Source organism: Microtus oregoni, unplaced genomic scaffold (assembly GCF_018167655.1).
Source record: "Microtus oregoni isolate MIOR12 unplaced genomic scaffold, Mior012 000074F_ref0000038, whole genome shotgun sequence".
Lineage (NCBI taxonomy): Eukaryota > Metazoa > Chordata > Mammalia > Rodentia > Cricetidae > Microtus > Microtus oregoni.
This window is the reverse complement of record NW_024544004.1, coordinates 1,335,903-1,362,001: the sequence shown is the minus strand read 5'-3', so window position 1 is coordinate 1,362,001 and position 26,099 is coordinate 1,335,903. Positions and strand designations below refer to the sequence as shown.

The 26,099-nt window shown below is 39.8% G+C and overlaps 1 protein-coding gene across 1 annotated transcript in view; it reads right to left on the bottom strand.

Moving 5' to 3' along the window:
* LOC121441308 (serine/threonine-protein phosphatase with EF-hands 1-like) overlaps positions 1-26,099 on the bottom strand; it is a 107,584-nt gene that overhangs the window by 15,956 nt on the left and 65,529 nt on the right. Inside the window, exons 7-10 of the mRNA XM_041642444.1 lie at positions 9,582-9,748; positions 6,552-6,588; positions 5,417-5,566; positions 2,202-2,342 (exon numbers count right to left, since the gene is read on the bottom strand). Coding sequence (XP_041498378.1) covers positions 2,202-2,342; positions 5,417-5,566; positions 6,552-6,588; positions 9,582-9,748 — 495 coding nt within the window. The remainder of the gene's footprint in view (positions 1-2,201; positions 2,343-5,416; positions 5,567-6,551; positions 6,589-9,581; positions 9,749-26,099) is intronic.

Genomic DNA, 26,099 nt, shown 5'->3' with positions numbered 1-26,099 from the left:
GTTCCTATGTGTGCAGAGAATTGAATCCAGGGCCTCATGTAGGCTAGGCCAATATAATCCTTCTGAGCTACACCCCAACCTCTCCACATCTGCATGTTTCTTTGGAGAAAAAACACACAACTGAAATTTTTATGTGTGTAGAAGCCAGGTCTACATCAGGCGTCTTCCTCAACTACTCTCCTCTCTCACTAAACCCATAGCTTAACAATTTAGTTAGATTGACTGGCCAACCAGCCCCAGAGATCCACCTGCCTTTGCCTCCCCAGTGCTGGGATTACAGTTGGGTGCTGCCACAACCAATTTTTTTTATGTCAGTGCTGGGGATGTGAAGTTGGGACCTCATGGTTGCACACCAAGCTGAGCCATCTTGTGAAGTCCCTTCAATAGAAAATCTCTAGTGATTCTAGTAAGTCTAAAGCAGGTCTTGAGAAGAGGTTCAGATACTGCAGCTGCCCTAAACTGGACTCTGCAGTCATTTGTAGGTTTGATATAAAGGGAGACGTGGAGATACATGAGAGAGAAGACAGAGGGGCAGAAAGAAGAGCAGAAGGATCAGTACCTGCTCAGACCAGAGCCACTCTATACCAGGCTCAGCTCAGACAGTGAGTATTTGATGACTAGTTGAGGTGAGAATTAAAATCTCCCAAAGAAGAATCACCCCAAGGGCTTCCTTCCTTCTCACTGAATTCCAATAATGGCACAATTGTACCCTACACACACATAAATACAATGTAACACCTTTAAGTTCTGGTTCTTATGACAAAAACAACACTTGTATTTCAAACGGAATCATATCTGGCTCCTGTAGAATGAATTCACATTTCGTGAGTGTGACTTGACTTGTAGTATAATAAAGGAGGAAACATGGAAGATAAGGGGCCATATTTTATTAGGAAAGGATTAAGCTTTCAATTCCTACATGAATATAGAGTTTAAAGGTAAAGTTTCATCTGGAAAGCATGCTAACTTACCCTTGAAGTACAGCATACATTATTTTAGGTACGTAACCCTATATAGGAATATATATATATATGAAAATATTTCATGTATATGATAACGGATGAGCAGTCCATTATAAAGTATATGAAAGTAAATTCTCACGGAAATCTTTCTTCTTCCTTTTTACCACTACTATGAATACTCAAAATTTACATAAAGTAAATGTACATATGAGGGGAACATGATGGCACATGCTTCAGGGAGGCAGAGGCAGAAGGATTACAAATTCCAGGCCACCTCGGATATGCATCAAGTCCCTGTCTCCAAAAAACTAAAGCCTGGCATATATAGTGTATTATTAGAGTGCTTTCCTAGCCTACACAAAGCTTGTGTTCAATCTCTAGCACTATATAAAAATACAAAGAACTGCATGGACTAAACAGGATGTATGCATTATTTAGGTCATAGATAGATAAGTATAGATATATGCAACGACAATTAAAGCAGTGGTTCTCAACCTGGGGGTCATGACTCCTTTGGAGGGTTGAAGAACACTTTCACAGAGGTCTCTTAAGACCATTGGGAAGCACATATATTTACATTATGGTTCATAACAACCGCAAAAATTTATGAAGTAAAAGCAAATTATGGAAGTAGCAATGAAAATAATTTTATGGTTGGGGATTAGCAACCCATGAGGAACTATAGTAAAGGGTTACAGTATTAGGAAGGTTGAGAACCACTGAATTAAAGGAAAAGAGGCCATGAATTTAAATGAAGCTATGGCTCCATGGGAGGAGTTTGAGGGAAGAAAGGGAAGGGGAGATGATGTTATTATAATCTTTAAAAATTAAATCATTTTAAACTACATACTGCTGGAACTCCATCGAGGCAGGATAAGTGCTAGTCCAATGGCTTCTTAGGTAATTATTTAGGTTACCATAGGTGAATGCCTTTACTATTTGAGTGTTGTCATTACCAACAAACAAAGAAGTACCTAGTATTCTTTTTTTAATGGACTTAAAACCACAAGGGCTGTTTTAAGAAATGAGTTTCTCTCTCAGAATGAATTCCATGAGTTCTAGATTTCTTTTTTGAGTCTAGAAATAAACTTGGTTAGATGCACAATATAGAGATGGATTCAGAGAAGATGATCGATCCATCGTGCCTACAGAGGTGAAGTCACTTTAACCTGCATTTCATAAGGGACAACATCATCACAAGCTGTTGTTACCACTCTGGTGAATGTTTCGGTTACCTACTTGTTCCCATTCATGTTTTGTTAGGTCCGTAGAGGATTCAGCCTTCCCAGGAGCACAAGTGCTCAAACCTGATTTACTTCCTTTTAAGTCGGCGGAATGTTCTCGATTTATTGACATTGGTGGCATCAGCACAGATCTCATCTGTAAAACATAGAATCATGCTTTAGTTAAATGCCATTTGCAGGCACTTCAGCTATGGTTGGAAATCTGTCTGTACTGTGTGCAGTCAACTCGGAAAAAATGCAGCCCCCCCCCCTTAATCTCACTCACTTTATACGCGTTGTTAATTTACTAATGTCTCTAAGGTGGGCCTATTAAAATAGTTTCTGTATTTTGCAACTAAAGATGTTACCTTATGGGGAAAGCTTCGCATCAGAAATTCTAAGAGAGCCAAGAGGCCCGCATGTAGGTCCTAGACATATTGCATGGCACTGTCGAAGGAAATCGAAGATGCGAAATGTAGGAGAGACCGGCCTCCTTCTGCACCTTTCTCTACGCCTGGGGCTTTCAGGAGTTCAGAAACAGATATTTTGTTTGTTTGTTTTTTGAGACAAGGTTTCATTGTGTAGCCCTGACTGCCCTGGAACTCACTCTGCAGACCAGGCTGGTCTCAAACTCACAGAAATCCACCTGCCTCTCCCTCCTGAGTGCTGGAATTAAAGGCATGTGCTACCACGCCTGGCTCAGAAACATCTTTCAAAAGGGGGTATGCATTTGATTTGCTTGCTGTATTTTCCCAGATAAACGAGGGGGAAAAAACCCCACATCCATGTCCATGAGAGTTCTCCCAGGGAACACAGGTTGAAAACCTGGAAGTTCTTCAACCTAAATTCAGTATAGTTCTTAGCCAGACCTGTCAGCAACTGATCATGTTGTCTAAACCTAGTTGTAAATCTGTTTCTTTGCAAAGGAAAGCTGGGCAATGGTGGCTCACGCCTTTAATCACAGCACTTGGGAGGCAAAGGCAGGCAGATCTCTTGAGAGTTTGAGGTCAGCCTGGTCTACAAAGTGAATTCCAGGACAATTCAGGCTACACAGAAAAAAAAAAAAACCCTGTCTTGGAAAACCAAAAAAGAAAAAAAAAGAAAGAAAAAAGAAAATGGTTTAAAAGTACAACATGATAAGCCCACTTGATTGCCTTATATAATCTGAGATTGGAATTTTGTTCTTGTCTCTTCTAAGCATTATACTTTCATTCAAAGCAATTAAAAAGTTTTACACTTATTTGTGTGTGTGTGTGTGTGTGTATGTCTGTGCCACACTCCACAGCACATAATGGAGATCAGAAGACAACTTTTATCAAGTAAATTCCAGGGACTGAGCTCAGGTTGTTAGGCTTGGGGACAAACATCTTTAACTGCAGAGCCGTTTCCATTTCACTGGCCCACAGATGCTTTTAATAATCCTTTAATTAAACTTTAAATAATACTTCTGTTACACTGGTGGCTGTAGTTTAGTGATGGACATCTCTGTGGCAGATACTTCGCTTCTCCAATAACCCCTGGTACGAAATTCTGTTTTTATTTTTCAAGACTAAAACTAAGTCTTATTCTATAGTGTCCTCATAAAATTGGTTTAGAAACTCAATCTCAGCTACTAATCACTAGTTCATAGCCTACATTTTCTTCCCCAAGTAAATGGTCTTAGGTTTTAGGCAGAACAGAATATTCCGGGAAGACCTTCCAGGATTACGTCCACATAATTTATTTCTGATAAGCTCGTTAGGCATGGCCTCATGGCCACTTTAGAACACGGAGCTCTGTAGTTTTCAAAGCTCTTTAGTATCAGGCTGCTTTCCCTACACCACCATAGGCACCGTTTTCTCCTGGGAGTCCTACGAACCATCCTTCTCTATACTCCTGCTTGGGAATTTGAACACTACGAAACCAGAGCCTTTGTCTTATAGAATCTTACTTTGACATCTTGAGGCCTTGCTTGTGGTGAAGAATGCCCTCCTCGGGGCATCACCATAGACCAGGGAAAGAAGTTCTAAGAAAATTCCTATCCATTTTTATTTTGCCCTGCTTTGGTCTTCCATTTCTAAAGAAGTATTCAACAAATAAGACATACTTATTACATCTCAGGTACTGGGGTTTTGGCAGGGATTAGAGAAGCATAAGAATATAGTAAGAAAATAGCATTACCATTCCCTACTTAAATTTGGCAACTTACGAAAGCTATGCATAAAGGTCTTGAGAGTGCATAAAGAGGAGCTATCTAGCCTAGAGGTTAAAGTGGAAAGTTAATGAGAAGATGGCAATATTATCATTCACATGCGTATAAAAGTATGGAGGCTCCCACACCTCAAGGTGCAACTGTGATCACATTTCTGTCTCTATCAGTCTCAGACCCCACCTTCCCAGAATGACTGGCTAGTTAGTATTGGTCTGTAAAGACAGTGGCTCAAGTTTCCCAGTTGGACCATATAGCACCCTCTGTTCTATAGCTGCTGCTGGTCTTCATGCCCACCTGGCCCCTTGTTTACTTCTAGGCTTGGGGCTTCAGCTTGCCTTTGGTAAAGGAGGAAAATAGCTCTCGTGTGTAAGGTACAGCCCAACAACCCTTTAGTAGGTGTGGAATCCTATAGCTACCATAAAGCCAGTTCCCTGAGAGGGTCTGTGCAGGCTTCTGTCCTGACTGTGTTGTACTGAATGATTATTTAGAGTTAAAATAATCTGCTCAGTTGAAATAAAGGGACAGGATAGTAACTTAGAAATAAATTCTATATGAGTCTCCTTATATGAGTTACCTAGAGCTCATACAAGAAATATTGGTCAGCGGGGCTAGAAGGAGAGGGAAGGAGCTGTCGCTGTTTTATGGGTTTCAGTCAAGGAAGCTCTGTTAATGGATGGTGGTCACAGCGGTGACAGTAAGATAATAGGAAGTGCCAAGGAAGTTTATACTTACTCACAAGACAACAGTGCTGAATTACAGTGTAAGTGAATTCATGTAAACTCTACTTCTGAAACCTCACCTTTAGAAGCTATCTGATGTGCTAATGCATCCCGGCTTTGCGTTTCCAACAGGATTCCATGTTGGAAATGCATGGTACACAGAAAAACCACCTAGTTGTCATGCATGCCGTCATAGCTTTTTTTTCAGACTTTTACTAATTGTCTCATCTACACCACCAAAGGCCAGAACTCTTTAAAATGACGGATAAAAAGAAGCATATTCCATTATAAATGTCGGATCCGTGCAATAGTACTTCTTACTTTATTTCTTGGTATGTGGCGGAGAGTATTCAAGTCTGTAGACTCTGATATCCCACCATGTATGACCAGGATTTCATCGTCAATAATTGTGCCAATTGGGAGCCAGGTATAGACTTCTTCCAGGACTTGCAAGATTTTTCTTCCATGTAGCTGTAATAAGAGCCTGAGTAAGTTTTTAGTTTCCTGATACGTCCAGTTAAGTGAATAGTCTCAATATGTAGACAAAAACCAAGTTTTCCATACCAACCAAAGGAAACAGTCAGGGAGCTATGAACCAGCTAGCGAGTATTTAGCATGGGACGTTTCCATCCTGTATTGTTGATACTTTGACATTTTTGGGTCTTCCTTGGGGAGGAAACTGCCCCTGTCAGAGCTAATCCCTAGAGATCCTACATGATGGTTCTCATGTACAAACCAGCCATTTCAGAATCCACACTAAGGAATTCTTTTCCTGGACTCTAACTCAGGGCCCCTTCTCTGGTGCGCTAACCAATCAACCCAGAGCAAGATAGTAGACAACTACCGACAACGACCGTCATGCCCCACAGCTGGCTGCCGTTGTGCGAACTACTCAGCTTTCAACACTGAGGAGCTTTGCCCTCTCTCTCCCATGAAACCTAACAAATGTTCTCGTCTGTATTTTCTTCTGGCTCCATCTGCGCCTCTCTCTCTCTCTCTCTCTCTCTCTCTCTCTGTGTGTGTGTGTGTCTTTCTCTGTCTCTCTGTCTTTCTCTGTCTCTCTCTGTCTCTGTCTTTCTCTGTCTCTCTGTCTCTGTCTCTCTCTCTCTGACTCTGGTAGTTCCCTATGTGGTATCCCCAATGTGGGATGCTATGCCTCCTGCATGTATAAAACCCCTCCACTATATTGGTAATTTCTCTGTCTGCCTGCCTGAATTAAATATCAAGGATGGGTACCTTTAAAGCAGTGCAATATATTCATAGCTATGCTGAAACTGATCCAACAGTCATAATGAAAAAGAAAATCTAAGATTCTACCACGGTGAGGGGTTCCTGCTGTGGTTATTATTTTATTGGCACAGATTCTAACTAATTAGCCCATCACCTTTCTTAAAGCAACAATCTGGTTTTCTTTAGCTCCTTTTTTTTTTCACAGAAAAACAAGTATGAGTCTTACCTTGTACTTACGTAAAATTTCTTTTGTGAATCCATACCTGAAAAACATATTTTAAACTATTAATTATTGCTAAAAGGAGAGCCATTGATGTCTCACTATTACCAAATAGTAGGAACTCAAGAAACTATAGACTTCAGTGGTACTTAGCAGAGTCTCTCTGGAGCATTGTGAGAAAGAACAAAAGCAATCAATAGCACAACTTCTATTCTCAAGAAGCTTAGAGTATAACTGTGGAAAGAAAATAGATACTTGTAGAACAATGCAAGACAATTTAACACATGCGTACCATAGCTACGTAAAGGCTACAGGGATTTTGAGAGGCATGCAATGACATTTAGAGAAAGCTGGATGGAGAAGAGCTTTCATTTAAAAAATATTGCTATGATATGGATCATGGGAATGAATGGTATTAAGGGTTTTAATAGAAAATATCAGGAATTTTAATGCCTGGCTAAGGGAGAGTTTTCAATTCTTTTTTTCTTGCTTTAGGATAGTATTGCGTATCCTTTTCAGGTAGCCCTTCCTCTTTAATACTGGGATTAAAGACATGCAACACCACACCCAGATAATAATGTGTACTCTCCATAGCCAACAGGTAAAGGAGGAACAGAGCACACTCCCCACTCATTTCCCTACAAACCACATCATGTCAGGATTTTCCAGTATAACACCGTGTTTTTCAAGAGGAAATCCCTCCCCGTACTCACCAAAGACATCACATTGTTAGACCAATATACATCCTGCCATCTGTGGTGCCTTGAATGAGAATGGCCCCCATAGGTTCATATATGTAATGTTTGGTTCCCACTTGGTAGACCGTTTAGGAAGGATTAGGAGGTGTGGCCTTGTTAGAGAAAGTATATCAAGCCAGGCCTCATCTCCTCTCTCTGTGTATGTATGTATGTATCTGTCTTTCTCTCTCTGTGTGTGTGTGTGTCTGTCTCTGTTTCTATCCCTCTGTGTCTGTGTCTGTCTGTTTTTCACTCTCTGTGTGTCTGCCTGTCTCTGTTTCTATTTCTCTTCTGTGTCTGTCATTGTCTGTGTCTGTCTGTCTGTATCTCTCCTTCTCCCTCTATCTCTTTCTGCCGCTGCTTGTGAATACTATGTAATCTATGTATGCTTTCAGCTTCAACTCCAGCACCATGCCTACCAGCTTGCCACCATGCTTCCCACCACAATGATCATGGACTCACCCTCTGAAACTGTAAACAAGCCCCCGATGAAATAGTTTCCTTTATAAGTTGTCCTGGTCATTGTTTGTAGTCATAGCAACAGAGAAGTAACTAAGACAGTATCCTTAACTTTCTGGCCCTTTTTGAAACACTAAATATCATTGTCTGTACCATGCTTCTAGAAAACTTCCTCCCTTTCATTTTGAGACAGACTTTTAGGGTGTTCTGAAATGACCTCACAAGTTAACTTCTTCCACATAACCTTTATTGTTAGAATTTTTCATATTCTGTCCTAGGCTATCCATTGCCTTCAATTTCTTCCTTAGTACTCTCACCCCTAGCTAGCTAGGCTTTCAATTGATATCTAGTATTAATAAATACATAGAGTGACACTCCAGGTTATAATCCGTTTCTATCTCTGGACCCACACTCAACAATACATCAAATAAATCTACCTCAGACTAAATCCATTCCCATTCAGAATGATGCTTTTATGCCCTTAAACTCAATCTTGCTCATCCTTGATTAATTCCTCAGTTAAGGCCTCCCTATCAAGTTCTTGGGTGCTTAACTGCTATTGCCTAAAGTCTAGGTCTATTTTGGCCATCGCCATTGCTATCATGCTAGTCTACATAGGACGCTACCATTTCTTCAACTGAACTCCCTGGAGCCATTCTTGGCCCTCCTCCAAATTACCCTTCTTTTTAAAACAGGTGCAGTATTCTTCAATGATATTCTCTTATCCTTAGATACATGCTCATATACCTTCACAACACTCAACCATCTTTTACATCTCCAATCCTACCAGGCCCAATCATATTTGGTTCTCTATTGCTGTGCTAAAACACCATGATCAAAGGCAACTTGGAGAGGAAAGGGTTTATTTGCTTACATGTCCCAGCCACAATACATCATGAAGGGAACTCAAGGCAGAAACCTGGACATGGAAGATCCCTGTTGAGTGACTTGCTCCCCATGTTTGCTCGGCCTTCCTTCTTAGAACACCCAGGAACAGGCTTCCTATAACACCTCTGGATTCTTGTTCTTTAGAGATTCTGCATTTGCCAACTGCACCTCGAGAATTAGAGCTGAAACTCTGCTTGAGTCAGGTGTTGAAACTACCCAGAAGACAAAGGGGATTTGCTGAGCTTTGATCCCAGCACCCAAAAGCCTAGGACCCAAAGTGGGAGACATTTCCTAGCCTCCGTTGTTCTAGAACAAATTGATTTCTGTTTGCCATAAAAAGGAAAGAAAAAGAAAGAAGGAAACATTTATTACCTACTGTGCCTTTCAGACAGAATTCACAAGCCATTTAAGCAGTCTTTATCCCTCAAATCTCCAGTGAGTCAGATAGTCCAAATGCTATGTTACAGCTGTTCTCAAAAATGTTTATGAGCAGCTATGCCAGAAGCAATTACCAGGACACCAAAAAAAAAAAATTCACGCAGCAATGTAAAACACTGTGCTAGCTTCTGAGACAGAATTTGAAGCAAGCCAAAAGAAGCAAGAGAAACTTCCATCTAAGTCTGCTCATACAACCTACCAGACCTACAAACCTGACCTGGCATGCCCACCCAGCGTGCAGTCTGGACTATGAAGGGGAAGTAAGACAGAAAAAAGGACATAGTAAAGAGGAAGCAAAGACATGACTGGAAGAAGAGGTAGGAGAGCTTCAAAGCAGCTGACACTTAGCTGAAAGATGGGGGTTGGTGAACGAGGGCGAGAACTTGGAGACTTTCCTTGCGATTCATCTTCTCTCTCCTTCTCTACAGCTAACTTTACACACATCATCTGGGAAACTAAAGAGAGCAGCAGTTCCAGAGGGAGAATAAAAGATGAAGTCTAAAGTCAGTGTTACCTCAGGTTCATCATGAAGTCTTCATGGTTCCCCCTATTCAGGTGCAGGTCAGTGGGGTAGACGAGAAAACTAACGAGCAGGATCATGAGGATCTCCATGGAATTGTTTCCTCGGTCTACAAAGTCACCATTGAAAACATACGGATTGTTCTCTGAAGGCAGGCCATTCTGGGAAGGAGAGGGGGAGAAAACAAGGAGTTAAAAGGATGTTCTTTTAAAAGTAGGGTTATGTGTTTGTTCCTGCAGAAACAGAAAAGAGGCCCAGTCATTTCTTTCACTGGGAAGAATCTGCTCACTGGCTAGAGCTTCATCCAGGGCACATATCAACAAGGGACCTGGAACCAAAGAGAAGGCTTGCAACAGGAAGGTTTCAGGGAGGGTGGGGGTTGTTTATTCGACCCATCACATGAGTTTTCTCTGAAAGGAGCTAGGATTTGTCCAGTCCAAAGGAGATACCCTTGTGGGGGAAGGGAACCTGTGAGAAGAGTATACCGTATGAAAAAAATCCAATGAAAAAGAAAACACATACTGTAACTACCAAGAAAGTCTTATCCTGCCCTTTTTTCTCTGAAAAGAGAGAAACTTTTACCCAGAGAAAAACACTAAGTTAACAAACAGTATGAGCACTTTCATTCAAAGGGCCCTTATTTAACTTCCCTGGGTTGTAATTATCTCAATTTGCAGAGTGGAGATGACAATATATCACTTGCCAAATCACCTGTGAGAACTCAGGCAAGCCGGGCAGTGGTGGTGTACACCTTTGATCAGGAGGCAGAAACAAGCAGATTTCTGTGAGTTTGAGGTCAACCTGGTCTACAATAGGAGTTCCAGGACAGTCAGAACTGTTACACAGAGAAACCCTGTCTCAAAAAACAACAACAACAACAACAACAAAAAACCCACAAACCAAAACCAAACCAAACCAAACCAAACCAAAACAAAACAAAACAAAAGAACTTAGGCAACGGGACTGTTTTGTTAGCTATGACTGGGACAGGACTGAATAATAGTGGGTAGATATAACCATACCTGGTGCCGCTACTCAGTATGTGTTCTGATTGATTGATTTATGACCAGGCCATATCAGATATCAGCCCCTTTGAGTATCACTCTTGAATATGAGATACTATTTTTATTTATTTCTTTATTGTTAAGATTGTACTTATAAAAACAGTATTGGTATGAAAAGAAACTGAGAGCGAGCAGGACAAGCACTAATTTTAAAATAGCTACTAGCTTGTTCAGCTCCTTACTGCAACTCTCAAACAAAACATACATAATACGACATGGTTACATTTTCTCAGTGCCATACTTGATAAGGAAATAGCCAAGTGCATTCCTACTGCACAGCAAGATACAGTCAAATGTTTTGAAATGTATTAGAAAGAGGAGAGTCATATCAAATATACACTTTTCTCAGAAATGTTATCTTTGGGAAAGAATACACATATTATAATTATTTTAATGTTTCAAACTATTTTCAAATTCTCCTTTTGTTAGATTTCAAACTAGGTAAGAAAACCTTATTACTTTATTTTAACGCTCTACCATTTATGGGCATTTTAAATCATACATCGCATTATAATAAGTAATTGAAAACAATACAGGTTATAATACATGACTTAGGGGATTCCAAGAATTATCTTCACAGTATAATGTGTTCTGGAGATAAGTGGGGGAGGGACGCAGTGGCATATTGTAATAAGATGATTACTATCACAGTCCAGTTTCCTGTATAACACAGTTATCTTTGAGAAATCCATTTAACCTTTCCTTCATCTGAAAATGGAAATGAAACCCCTCTTTAATTACCATGCAATAATATTTAGGAACTAAGCATTATATGTACAAATAATTCCATGCAAATCACAAACACAAGTAGAGTCATTAATTAGTATCTCCATGCTATTTCTAATTTTAAGAGTGCAGTATTTAATATTTTCCTTTTTAAACTTTTTTATTTATTCTTTGTGTCTTGTCTCTCATATCATGCATGCCTCCTGGTTCCCCCATCTCCCTCCCCACCCCTGCCCTGCAGAATGAAACAAAATAAAGTTTAAGAGAAAAAAGAAATAAAAGGAGGAAAAGAAAATCTTGTCATAGAAGCTGCAGTGTGACACAGTGAGCCATGCAGTAAACCTCTTTATCCATACATTTTTACATGGAAGCATTCATCACAAAAGAGCACTGGTCTGGTTCAAGACCCTTGGTCTCTGCTACACCGTCAACATTGGGCCCTCACTGGGACTCTTCCTGGACATCCATTGCTTGTCTGTGGCATGGAGATCCTGCAGCCCTAGGTCCACAGGACTGACCCCCTCAGTCTCATACCCCAGCAGATCACAAATGGAGTGGATGTTGGGGTTGCTCAACATATTAGCTTGGTTCTGGGCCTGGGCAGTTACAGGGTTGGTCAGCCCGCCAGCTCTACCCTGTCTTCCCCACCAGGGTGGGCTCTCCAACATTGCTCTGGCTATTTCACCCCCTGCAGTGATGAGCAAGGGGTGTGGCCAGTTCTCATCCTCAGGGTTGGTTCTCTCACACCTACACCTTCAGGGCCAGCTCTACTGTGTGGTCCAGGTGAGGCATCCGGGCCACTCTCCCAGGTGCTGCAGCTGATGAGGGACAGGGACAGTTCTCCTGCTCTTATGACCTCAGGGTCAGCTCTTCACCTGCCTCAGGAGTTGATGGAAGGGGGTGGGGGCATCTCTACACAGTTCATGCCACCACATGACAGATAAGCAATGAGAGTAATGGGGATTCTCCCATGCTCACAACTTTAGAGCTGGCTTGCCCATACCTTTGCCAACAGGGTTGGCTTTATTGCGCTGCCCAGGCAAAATGTAGGGTCCACTTTCCCGAGTGTGCTGGTAAGAGGGGTGGAGGGGAATCAGCTCTCCTGCTCTTAGGACCTCAGGGCCAGCTTTCCCACCTGCCTCAGGTGTTGATGGGTGGTGGCGGGGGTGGGGGGTAGGGGTGGGTTGGGAGGGTGATGAGGGAGTGAGGGGTAGAGAACATTTTCTTAATGGGGCTCAGATAGGGCAAACTGTTACAATAATATAAGCTATACTCATCAAAACTTACAGAAAGAGAGAAGGATTCGGTACCTCTGATATTTGTCCTTTCCCCAGCCTTCAGCTGGTTAGAATAAGAGCTGTGAGGACTGACAGACTCTGCTGAGATGTACCTTCTCTGGAAGAGGTTAGGGGGAACAGCAGCAGAGAGTGCTGGGGCAAGGACATGGAAGGACTAAGCCTGAAGGGAAAGAAGGAACCCATGACAAAGGATGACTGTCTCACAGGAAGAGGATAGTCCTGCATGGGCTTTAGGGAATGTTGGATCTTCCTAGGAAAAGAGTGGGAACTGCTTTCAAGTAACAAAAGTCAAAACAAAGAGCAACTTTATTTCAGAAGAAAATTGTAAGACATGTATGAAGCATAAAAGGTCTCAAAATTCATGGGAAAGGCTGTAGAGATGGCTCAACAGTTAAGAACAAGTACTGCCTAATACAAGGACCAACACAACACTGGACAACATACGGAGTGAGACCTTGAAATATGCTGTGCTAAATGGGATGACTTTATCAAAGCCCTTCCCTTAGGAAGTTTGCAGAAAAGAAGCAAAAATGTTCCAAGAGTCAGAGAGGATGGAGGACACCAAGAGAAACAAGGCCTTCTAGATATAACAGGACTAATGTACATATAAACTCGCAGAGACTGTGGCAGCATGAACAGGTACAAGACAGACAGCATTCTAGCAACGGGATGGGGAAGAGGTCCTGAGCTCCCATCCCTAACCAAGAAGCTATCCCCAGTTGGCAACCTCTTACAAAGGAAAAACCAGTTTTCTTGAATAAAGTCTCATGGGGTATAGAAACCACACTTAAATATAGGCCCTGGGCCCAGCAGTAGATGGCCAACACAAAGTAAACTCAATGGTGGTTTTGTAGATATCTTTTTTGTCTCATAATGCTTTGGGGGGGCAACTTTTACCTTACCTTATTGTCTTTTTTTTCCTTTGCATAGTATGGTTTCCAATGTTGTGCACATGTGTGTGTGTGTGTGTGCATGTGTGTATACATATATATATATATATATATATATATATATATATATACTGGCATGTGTGTTGTGTATGTGCTTCTCATGCTTTTTCTTTTTTTCATATTCTAGTCCTTTTTCTTTTTGCCTGTTTGTTTTCTAAGGAGAGAGAGAAAGAAGGCATAGAGTTGGATGGATGAGGAGGTGGGAGTATCAGGCAAATGAAGGAGGGGAAACTATGATCAGATTATAGTGCATGAAAAAATATATCTTCAATAAAAATTAAAGTAAGAAATACTGTTCTAGCAGAGGATTCAAATTCTTTTCCCAGCACTACATCCAGTGGCTCACTTACAGCTCCAGCTGCAAGGAGATATGATTGATGTCTCTGGCCTCCAAGGGCACCTGATTTCAACTACATAAACACACACACACACACACACACACACACACACACACACACAATGTAAGTAAATCTTAAAATTTGTGGGATTAAAATAAGATATTTAAGTTTTAAAAATTAATAGATGCTGGGCGGTGGTGGCGCACGCCTTTAATCCCAGCACTCGGGAGGCAGAGGCAGGTGGATCTCTGTGAGCTCGAGGCCAGCCTGGTCTACAAGAGCTAGTTCCAGGACAGGAACCAAACAAAAGCTACGGAGAAACCCTGTCTCGAAAAATCAAAAAAAATTAATAGATTAGAAATAACTAAAGAAGAAATGAAAAATATTATTGACTTGAAAGAGCAAATAGATTTTTAAAAAGCAAAAATGGTGAAATTCATAAAGAATAAATAGAAGCCATGCATGGTGATGTGTGCCTAGAATCTCAGCATTTGGGTGTGAGAAAGAGGCAAGGGTAACAGGAATTCAAGGTCATCCTTGACTACATACTGAGATCAAGGCCTGCCTAAGAAACATAAGGCCCCTCAAAAGAATAAAAAGAAACAAAAAGAACAAAGGAATGAAGAAAAATAAGAATAAAGGAAAAAAAGGGAGGGAGGGAGGGAGGGAGGGAGGGAGGGAGGGAGAAAGAGCTCAAAACCCAAGAAACTAATATACTAATAATAGGCATTCCATATTGGAAGAGAACAGATGGAGAATAAGTAATTAAAATAATACTAAAAGAACTTCTCAATGGCTAGAAGCTAGAGTGATGGCTCAGTGGTTGAGAAAGATTGTCGCTTTTTCAGGGGATCTAGCACCCACATTGAGCATCTCAAACCACCTGGAACTCCAGAGGAAGAGAATCCAATACCTCCTTCTGGCCTTTATATGTATCCATATTTATGTGCATGCACAGATGTGTGCAGACACACAGACAAATTAAAAATAATTTTTAAAAGAAAATTTCAGTTTAGTGTTTGAAAGAGCTCATTACTCTTAGATATAATGAGGGAGAAACTCTATTGCTTGTTAAAGGCCTTAGAAGATGCCAACAAAAAAATAAATAACAAAGAGGAAAGAATAAGCCTGGTATTATACTGACCAGGTGACATAGAGAAAGGCAGAAGATGTTAGAATAAAATCTACAAATTAAAGAGAAAAAGGGACTATGAGTCAAGAATTCTATATCAACAAAGACATCATTAACATGTAAGGATAGCAGAAAAATATTTACAGATATGTGAGGGCTCAAAGGTTCTTCAGGGTAGAAAAAACTATGTAGTAGTTTAGTACCACAAAAGCAATGAGCAAGTATACATGCATACCAAGCATAGTTTTAGGTATAAGGAACAATCAAGTTGATAATACAAAGCCATTGTATTCAATGAGCTTGCACTTAGAGAGATAGCCCTCATAGGTTTCACACTCAACAAAATACTCTAACCAAGTTACAACAATAACAATTAAAATGCCTTCAAGTCAGGGAAAGACTAAGAGGAAAGAATACTGTTGTGGAATAATCTTTTTGTACACTATGAAGATGTATCTTTGACGAAGTGCCTTGTGATTGGTTTAATAAAGATCTGAATGGCCAATAGTTAGATAGGAAAAGAGGCTAGGCAGACACAGAGGTCTCAGAAAAAGACAAAAGGGCAGAGCCACCAGCCAAATGTAGAGGAAGAAGGATATGTAGAAGAGGTAAAGCCACGAGCCACGTGGCAGCCCATAGATTAATAGAAATGGGTTAACTTAAGTTATATGAGCTAGTTAGAAACAAGACTAAACAAAGATCGAACTTTCATAATTAATAGGAAGTCTCCATGTGGTTATTTGGGAGCTGGCAGGCAGGACTGAGAAAGACTCATTACACATGGTACCCAACATCTGGCCACATATATTCACAAAAGGCCTAAGAGAAGTAAAAAAAAAAAGAAGTTTGGAAGACAGAGCCAAATGAGGCTTCCTGGTGACCAAGTTCTCTTTTGGGTAGGCTTGACATACAGAGCTGCAGTCACCAACCACTGCCTGCATGTTGGGACCAGTTACCAGTACCATGTGCCAGTACCATGTGCTAATCTGAGCTGTGTGGCAGCTGGCATGACAGTTCAGGATTTGTCTCATGCAGTCAGAGTACAATGCAGGTGCTCAGTAAAGATAGAGCCAGGTAGGGAAAAAAACCCTCTAAACAGTTTACAGTGTGTTTCAAAAAAATGTGTGTAGGCTTAAAAAGAAAAGGAAATGGGTATAGACAATCATAGAAAACACAAATTGTTTATAAATAATAAGATAAAGTACTTAAAGACAAAATAAAATAATATAAAAAAGGATAAACCACATAAACTTGGAAAGTACAAAGTCAGAATCTTATATGGTGTCTTGTTGACTTTGGGATTTTGATTCCTGATGAATAACAGCTGATGAGAGACATGGGATTGTAAGAGGGAGTGCCGAATTAAACCAGCCTAGATACTATAGAAATGCTTTAACTTTAAAATGGAAGTCAGAAAATATATTGCTTTGGGGAGAGGTTATGCTTTTGTTTCCACAGAAAATGAAAGACTGTGGATTCCTTCAAGGTTGATAGAGATCAGGTTTGATCAGGAAAGGCTCCCTGAAAATCCTGGCTATAGACATAAAGAAATAAACCTAGAGAAACTACAAGACAGGTTGCATATAATTTACCTGCTCAGACATAAAACAAAAAAAATCATCTTTGGCTGACTTGTGGACAATATATTATATATATGTGTGTGTATATATGTATATATTATACACACACACTCATATATATATATATATATATATATATATATATATATATAGTCCATACTTGTGTTAACCCAGATATGTATGTTACCTTTGAAAGTTTGTGTGTTAGAGCAATGGGTGGCCCAGGTGATAGTGCTTCTGTTGCAATTTCCTCAGGGTTCTGCATCCACAACAGCTTCAAAGCTGCTGGCTGAGATGGTCCGGCCTCACAGACAATTCTGGCAAGGGCTACAGATAAGCCTTGCACTTTCCCATTGCACAAAGAACAGACAGCAAATGTTATGGCTAGTTTTCCCAGGACTTGACCATTATCTCAATTTTCTCAGGTACCCTAAAGATGTGATTACCCACAGGGAACAGGAAGCTGTCTAGAGAATACAACACCCACATTCCCCATAGGTATGGTGGGATATTTTTGGTTGGTAGGTAGACTATGGATATTTGTCATCATTTGTGGGGGGGTAGGTTACACATTGTTACTGGTCATGGTCAGGGGAGAAAGCTAAACAAAGGAGATTAGATTCAGGGATCTCTTCCTGAAGGGAAAGCGGGAATATAATATAGAAATAATGAGATAAAAGGGTGGATTGTTGAGTCTCCTTTTGAACAACCACTAGTCTCAAATATTTTAATATTGGTATGGATTTTTGTAAATTGATACAAATTTAAGGTTATTTTTGTTATACTATATATGTTTCTATTTTTGTTTAAGGTATTGTACCTACACAGCTCATTTAAAAATGTAAAGTTTTAGTCCTTAAAAGCTATTTTAGATAATAAAGAAAGACAGGTTATTAGTTAGTTGTCTGTAACAATCAAGCTTATAGTCATATTAGGTGTGTTTCAAGGTCAAACACAGACATATTCTAAATATATAGATGGTCTTCACACACTTTCAAGACATAAATAATTTGGCATTTAACTGTTTTAATAACAAGTCTTTTCATGAGAGTAAGAGACATCTGCTCCTGGCTGCACCAATTTACTTCAGAAAAGAATGATGGACATTGAAGAACCTCCATATGGAGTTTGCTTTTATTAAGGCAAAGTTAGCCGTTTGTACAAGAAACTTCCCTTGCCTTGACTGCTGACAGTATGCTGTACAAAGTGGACATGCAGAACACAAAGAAAAGTGACTACTGAACTTTGACAAGACATGGTAGGACAGTCCCTCATACTACTGCTTCACAGAAAGATCTGTCAAGTCTTTAAGCCTGTAGGTCAAAGATAGATGCTCCAATGTTACAGAGGAACCTTGGGTGACTGTCCAGGCAGCCAGCAGTTTCTCATAGTTTCGAAAGTTGTTTTCTCTGATTACTCGAGTAATATTTTATCCTTCTTAGGTCTCTGGTGGGAATTGAAGATTAAGTAGTTATAGTTTTACATTTTTTCTTGTTACCTAATTCAGAAAAAACTTACATAAGAGATGTAAAGTTTATAAGATTGAGAAACATAAAAGCTTAGTTTATCTAAGAAAATGTTTTGAGGTCTAAAAAGATAGTTTTAAGATGGTAATGCAAGTTATGATAGAAAATGTTTTAGGAATAAAACTTTAGATTCATTGAGATAAGATAAATAATATAGTATTTTCTCTGAATTTGCCAAATGCAAATGTACTGGATATTGTAATATAATTCTTACCTGATAATTGTTCTTACTGTATATAGTTTTACTATGTTAAATACCTTTCTTTTTTACTTAAACAAAAGGGGGAAATATTGTGGAAAAATCTTTTTATATACTGTAAAGATGTGTCTTTGCCATGATTGGTTTAATAAAGAGCTGAACGGCCAATAGTTAGGCAGGGAAAGAGGTTAGGTGGGACTTCTGGGGACAGAGAGGTCTTGAGAGAAGAAGAAAGGTGGACTTGCCAACCAGACACAGATGAAGCAGGAGGAGCAAAATGGAGATGAGATAATGAGCCTGTGGAAAGACAGATTAAAAAATATGGGTTATTTAAGTTATAAGAGCTAGCTAGAAACAAGTCTAAGCTAAGGCTGAGGTTTCCTAATTAATAATAAGTCCCCATGTTGTTTTTATTGTGGGGAGCTAGTAGCCCAAGAAAAATCTGTTTACAGAATACAACTATGAACTGTTAGCCTTCAAATATATTATTGAATATAACTCAATATGGAATCATCAAACTTGCATTTAAGCACTAAGCAAGAATTCTAGAAACAGAAGAGGAAATTGTTTAAAAGTACAAATACATTATTCAGATTGAAGAGACAGAAATTAATAAAGCTCAGGATCTAAAAAAAATAGGGCTGGAGATGTAGAATGTTAGCTTGTGTCTTAGGTTGTCTATTGTGAAGAGACACCATGACCATGGCAACTCTTATAAAGAGAACATCTAATCGGGGTGGTTTGCTTACAGTTCAAAGGTTCAGTCCATTATCATCATGACAGGGAGCATGGTGGCATGCAGGCAGACATGGTGCTGGAGCTTAGAGTATGACATCTTGCAGGCAACAAAAAGTTGACTGATAGTCACACTGAAGGAAGCTTGAACAAAAGAGACCTCAAAACCTGCCTAGACAGTGACACACTTTCTCCAACAAGGCTACACCTCCTAATAGTGCCACTCTTTCTGGGGGCCATTTTCTTTCAAACCACCACAGTATGCATGAAGTCCTTAGCATCACACAAAACTGTGGTGCTAAGGCACTTGGCAGTCACTTACAATGTCAGGACTTGAGACATAGAGGTAGGAGAATCAGATATTCAAAGTCATTCTCAACTACATAAAGAGTTCAAAGCCAGTCTAAGCTAAATAACATGAGACCTGGTCTCAAAAATAAATAAATATATGAATGAATGAATGAATGAATGAATGAATGAATAAATAAATAAATAGCATAAGAAATGGATGCTGTGCTCAGTAAAAGAGAACCATGATATACTAGCTAGTTTTATATCAACTTGGCACAAGCTAGAGCCATCAGAGAGGAGGGAGCTTCAGTTGAGAAAATACCTCCATAAATTCAGACTATAAGCAAGTCTGTAGGGCATTTTCTTTAGTGATTGGTGGGGAAGGGCGCAGCCCATTATGGGTGGTGCCACCCCCAGGTTGGTGGTCCTGGGTTCTATAAGAAAGCAGGCTAAGCAAGTCATGAAAAGTAAGCCTGTAAGCAGCACTCCTCCACGGCCTCTGCATCAGTTCGCATGCAGGCTCCTGCCCTGCTTGAGTTCCTGTCCTGATTTCCTTCGGTGCTAGACAGTGCCGTGGAAGCATAAGCTAAAAAAACCAAAAACAAACAAAAAACGTTCCTCCCCAACTTGCTTTTGGTTGTGGTGTTTAATCACAGCAGTAGTAACCCTAAGCAAGAAATATGGTGTAAAAATAAATGTATAACTATTTAATAAATACACACAATGGTTAGAAATATCAAGAATAAGAAAGTAATCAAAATAAATGGGGAAAAGCTAAATTTTCAAACACGACTTTGAAAATTAGTTTTAAAAGTTTAAATATAATAATAATACAAAAAGAAAATCATCAAAACAATATAAAGGAAAAAAACAAAGCAAAGCAAAATAAACAGTAAAGAAGAAAAATTTCAAACATGCGAACATTAAAATATGAAAGATGTATTAAAACAAAAACTCAGGTAAATATTATTCTAAAAATAGATAAATATATAAATAGCTTAGAGAAGACTGAAAACAGGTAAATACAACAAAGAAAAGACAAGAAAAGAAATATTAACAGGAGACAAAATGGAATTTAAGATTAAAATGTTAACTGGGTGTAGTATCAGCATCTACAATTCTAGTACTGGGGAAACAGAAGGATCACAAGTTTTAGGCTAATTCAAACTACAGAACAAGTTCAAGGCCAGCCTGATTGACATAGTGAGACCCTGGTAGAATACTTGTCTAGCACATAGAAGGCTTGGGTATGACCCCTAGCACCCTAAAAATTAAAGCATTTAACAAAATCACAAAGCTTAATTATAACACGATAAAAAGCCCTTTATAAGCAATATACATTTTATGAGCTTGTAATCAACATGCAGAAAAGAAATATTTGCCTCATATTCTAACCACAAGTGCAAGAAGAAATTGTTTAACAATACAAAGGTAGTGAATGTTTGCCTTTAATCACTGCTTTAAAATAACCTCCATAAATTCTTGACACTTTTTTTTTTATTTTCGAGACAGGGTTTCTCCATAGCTTTTTGGTTCCTGTCCTGGAACTTGCTCTATAGACCAGGCTGGCCTTGAACTCACAGAGATCCGCCTGCCTCTGCCCCCCAAGTGCAGGGATTAAAGGCATGCACCACCACCGCCGGGCTCTTGACACTTTTTTGAAAGATGAAGTCTAATTTTCTTCCCCTTGAGTGAGACAGACTTAATGACATGCTTCTAATAAACAGAAAGAAAGTGGAAGTGATTATGTGAAACTTTAGAGACTTAAATTATAGAAGACAGTGAAGCTTCCCGTTTCTCCTCTTAGATTGCTCACTTTGGGGAAAACAAACTGCCGTGGTTGTGAGAAGGTTCAACCAGCCTTGTGGAGAGGTCCATGGGTTTAGGAATGAAGTGAAATGCTATACCCAGAGCCATATGAGTTAGCCATCTCTTTTTGTACTTTTAAAAGATTTAAAGATTTATTCATTTTATGTGTATGTGCTTGTCTGCACGTGTATATATATGCATACACTATGTGTGTACAGTGCCCTCAGAGGTCAAAAGATGGTATCAGACGCCCTAGAGCTGGAATTAAAAATGGTTGTGCACCGTCATGTGGGTACTGGGAACCAAACCTGGGTCTTGTGCAGGAGCAGCAAGTGCTCTTAACTACTGTGTTTCCTCTCTAGCCCTGAGTTAGTCTTCTTGAAAATGGGTTCTTTTGATAGTCAACCTCTCAGATAACCACAGCCCTGGACAATAATCCCATGAGAAACCCTGGACCAGAAGCATACAGCTAAGCTGCACCCAAATTTCAGACCCACATAAATTCTTACATACTAAGTTTTATGATTTCAAGGCACTAAGCATTGAGGTGATTATTTATAGTAATGTATAATACACATACTTAGACAACTAAAATAGAAAATATATGCAAATTAAAAAACAATAAACTTATAGATATATAGAAAATTGGACAAACCAGTATAACTAATTTTTCAAATGCCCACGTAACTTTTGTGAAAATTAACTTTATACTTGGCCTAAAAGAAATCTTTATTAAATTCAAGATGAAAAATATCTCACATGGCATTTTCTTTATATTACAGTCCAGTAAGGTCTGAAATAAATAATACAACATGACTAGAAAAATTCTTGCTCCATGAATCTATTCTTAGAAATTAACAGTTGTATTCTTGATAAGCAGTGGATCAAAGAAAAAATTAAAGCAAGACTCAGGTTTCACACGAGGAATGAGGAGAAGGCTCAGTAAGTAAGGCAGTTGGTAGGCAAGCATGAGGCTCTGAGTTGAGATTTCCAGAACTCCCAGTAAAGATAGGTGTGCTGGCACAGGTGTGTAAGCACAACGTAGGGAGACCAGTGGATCCTGGGACTCAGTGGTTAGCCAGCCTAGCCAATAGCAAGCATCAGGTATGTTGAAAGACCCTGTCTTAAAATATCATGTGGAAAGTGATGAAGACACTGATGTCAACCAATAGCCTGCACATATGCTAGCTGAGGCGAGTATACACACACACACACACACACACACACACACACAGGCGCATACAGGCACACACGCCCATGCATGCATAAACACCTCCATCACTTCCCCATGCCACTTCCACAATTAAAAAAAAATCTTAAATGTATACTGATCTCTTCTGTTAAGCCTCTTATAAGGCAATGGCTCCAAGAAAGGCAAGATTTATCTGGATGTATTTCTACCTCGCTTGTTGCATAATCTAAGTTAGAACACATTTTAGTCTTCAAATAATAAAAGAACTAAGTATCCTTAGTTACATGAGTCTCTAGGCTCTTTAGGTTCCTGCTACTGAGAGCTCCCTCAGTTCCTTTTAAAAGAGCAAAAATTCTTCACTCACTTCCAATAAACTCGGATTTATGCTATAGCTAATAAATACCACATCGCTTATGACATGGAGATTCGACCAAAATTTACAGAAAACCCAGGGTAACTACAAATTTAAAAAACACTCAGATGATCTATGAGGGAAAAGGAAAAAGCAGAGCCTAACTTGAAAAGACACACACATACAAATGAGACGTTTTCCTATATTCTCACCTACTTCCTACTGAAGCATTTTTACAATAGACACCAGGAGGTGATTTCAACATATCTGGACATTTTCATAAGGTATACCAAACAATAACTTCTGGACTTCAACTCCATAATATTGCAACTTTGATTTTTCACAACCTCGGATCTTGAAGATCTAGTCTTCTGAGAAAGGAAATGACTTTTTCCCGGTGGCAGCAGGAAGCACCCGGGTGATGGGCACAAAGGGTTTGATTACCTTGCCAGCAGGAAAGGTATGGGCGGGGGGGGGGGCGGGGGGGGCGGGGGCTGAGGTGGAGGAGTGTGGGGCAGAAAGCAAGAAAAGTAAAACAAGACCACACAGAACCCCAACAAACAACAGCAGCATGCTACCCACAGGGTTAAGAGTTAATTGGCTGCCCTGTGGCCATGGCCAGCTCCTTTGCAGCTTCAGGAGGGCCCACTCTCAGCTCCAATTTAACGAACTAATTCACTAACACTTGATCTGCAGCTTCAAGCTCTCCATTCAGGGAGGGAAAATGTCTTGGAATGCTAGCAAGGCTGAGACTCTAAATGAAGTATTTCAAATTGGTCACTCCAATTAAGCAAAAGTGGCTGATTAGAATTAACCTTTTCAGAAAATAAAATCTAAAAATGCAAGCTAACTAATGATATGCAAATTGCTTCACTTGATGATAAAATTACATTTGAAGACAGAAAGCGGAGGTGCCCTTTTAAGCAAATGTCTGTCGTGGTTAAGAGTGTGGTACCTAGAGGGGAAAAATTCTTTCCCAAGCCAGATGAGATTGTGTGAGCTGAAAATATATCAGTATTGAAGTGCTAAATGACAAAAATTTTAAGGATAGTTAAATACTAAACAAACAAACAAAAAACCAACTAAGAAAAATTTCTCTGAAATCCAAACTTTATTGCAATATACCGCATGAAAGTATGTAACAAAATCCTCCCTACCCTACGAGACTTTTCTTCATGATTTTTGGGCCCTTACTAAATTATTAAACTTCCTTAAAAGGCTTGTCAAAACTGGCATCCCTTAATCCAGCCATAGTAGTACATGTTTGTAATCCCAGGAGTACTCAGAACGCTAAATGATAAAGATTGTGAGTTCAAGGCTAGCCCGGGCTGTATAGCGAGGCTATCTCAAGGTAAAATAAAATGATAAGTCAGGTGTGACGCCACACACCTGGATTTGCCAGCACCTGGGAAGTTGAGGCAGGAGTGCTACAAGTCAAACTTGGTCAAAGTTGGTTCCACAGCAAGATCCTGTCTCAAACACAAAAACTAGCCACTTCACCCAGGAAGTCTTCAGCGAAGTTAGTGTCCCACCAATAAGTTCCCTTCAAACTCCAAAGTCATCCCAATCAAAATACATCTTCTCTCAATTAGCTTTTGTTTGTTGTGGTCCCCACCTCGATCCCTGTGCTAGGAACTGATCCCAGGGTATCTTGTCTTTCTTATCAATCAAATTCCCACTGAACCCATCTGCCAGCGCAACAATTTTCTCTTAGTCATGTTATGCGGTCAAGTTTTAGCATATCATAGATAACTGATATATACGGCATATATATAGCATTTCATATGTAACTGGTATTCAATATGTATGAAATGAATGGACCCTATAGTCCATCTTTGTATGTTGCTCTACTTTTTCCATAATCCTTCTGCCTCCAGCACCACAGAGACCAAATAAAAAACTTATTAAATGAATAAATTCGTGGAAAGATTCATTTTTTGCACATGATCAGTTATAATGATAAAAGTTTTGACCCTGAAATCCCACTACTTAAGAGGATGAGGCTACAAGATCACAAGTTCGAGGCATGCCTAGGTTCTAGGGGGTGAGTCTAATGTCGTAAACTTAAAAAGATGAAACAGGATTGAGGATATAGTTCAGTGGTAGTATGCCTGACTAGCATATGGGAGGCTCTAGGTTAAATTCCTGGTACTGTAAAACAAAGTCTTGAGCCAAACCCACCACCTGGAAGAGAAAAGTGACCTGGTAAGGCTTTCCAGTAATGCTCTTTTTTCAGACTTGGTTGACCGGGACCAAACCTGAGCAGACAGTCCTCCTCATATTAGAATGTACAGAGGAACCAACGAGGAAGAAAGTGTATAGCAAAATTCCAACTGAGAGGTGCATAAGTTTTCATTAAAGCAAAGCTTCTGGTTTCTTTAACATTGATGATGAAGAAGAATTTAGCCACAAGAAGGCAAAACATCCGGTACTTTTAGCTTTAAATTTTTCCAACAGGATACAGTTGAGCAAACTGTTCTGCAAAAAACAAAATTTGTTTCCCTTAAAGCATAACAATCAAATCAATGTGAGTTAAAGTGAGACCACTAGCTAGCTCTAAACAAGCTTTGGAGATCAGGGTTCACAGCAACATGACTCAACCCACAGCTCCTGTCGATGAGCAGAATGAATCATTGCACTGGACAGGAATTCAGGGAGCTCTTGTTGCACTAATTAAAAACAACAACAACAAAAATATCACAGTGAGAATCCGAGCCCACGACAGAAATCCCACCATGCCCTGAGGCGATCACTTAGCTCATAGCGATGCGCCTGCTACAACCCTGAGCAGAAAACCTTTGTATCTGCTGCCAAAATAACATTTGTTCCTACATACATTGTTTATATGAATTATCCAGACCCGGGAGACTGACTTCTTGAAAAGTTAAAATATTTTGTGGGTTACTTTAAGCGTTTTGGTTGGGAATTTGAAAAAATGTTGCGTTTGTTCACTTGCTTCTTAGCAGACTATGCCACATGACCGAAAACTCTCCTGATCACACAGGCTAATCATTCCCTTAGATGCTGATGCGAAGTCAAACATGGTTCCCGATATTGCCCAGTTCAGACTATTACTGCCTCGTTTCCTCTCTTGTTTTTATAATTACACATCTCCTCTTACCATATGGAAGTATGCTCACTTTTCATTGTTGCCATTGTATCTGACTTTTGCCTCGTCTCTTCCTACTGGCCAATCATCTGTAGCCAGACAGGCAAATTTATGCAGACCTTGTGTGAGGAAATATTTCCCCGATATACGATTAATGACCCTCGAGTTAGGGCCTAGGGTCTGCCCTATGAATAAAGGTGAAGGACTACGT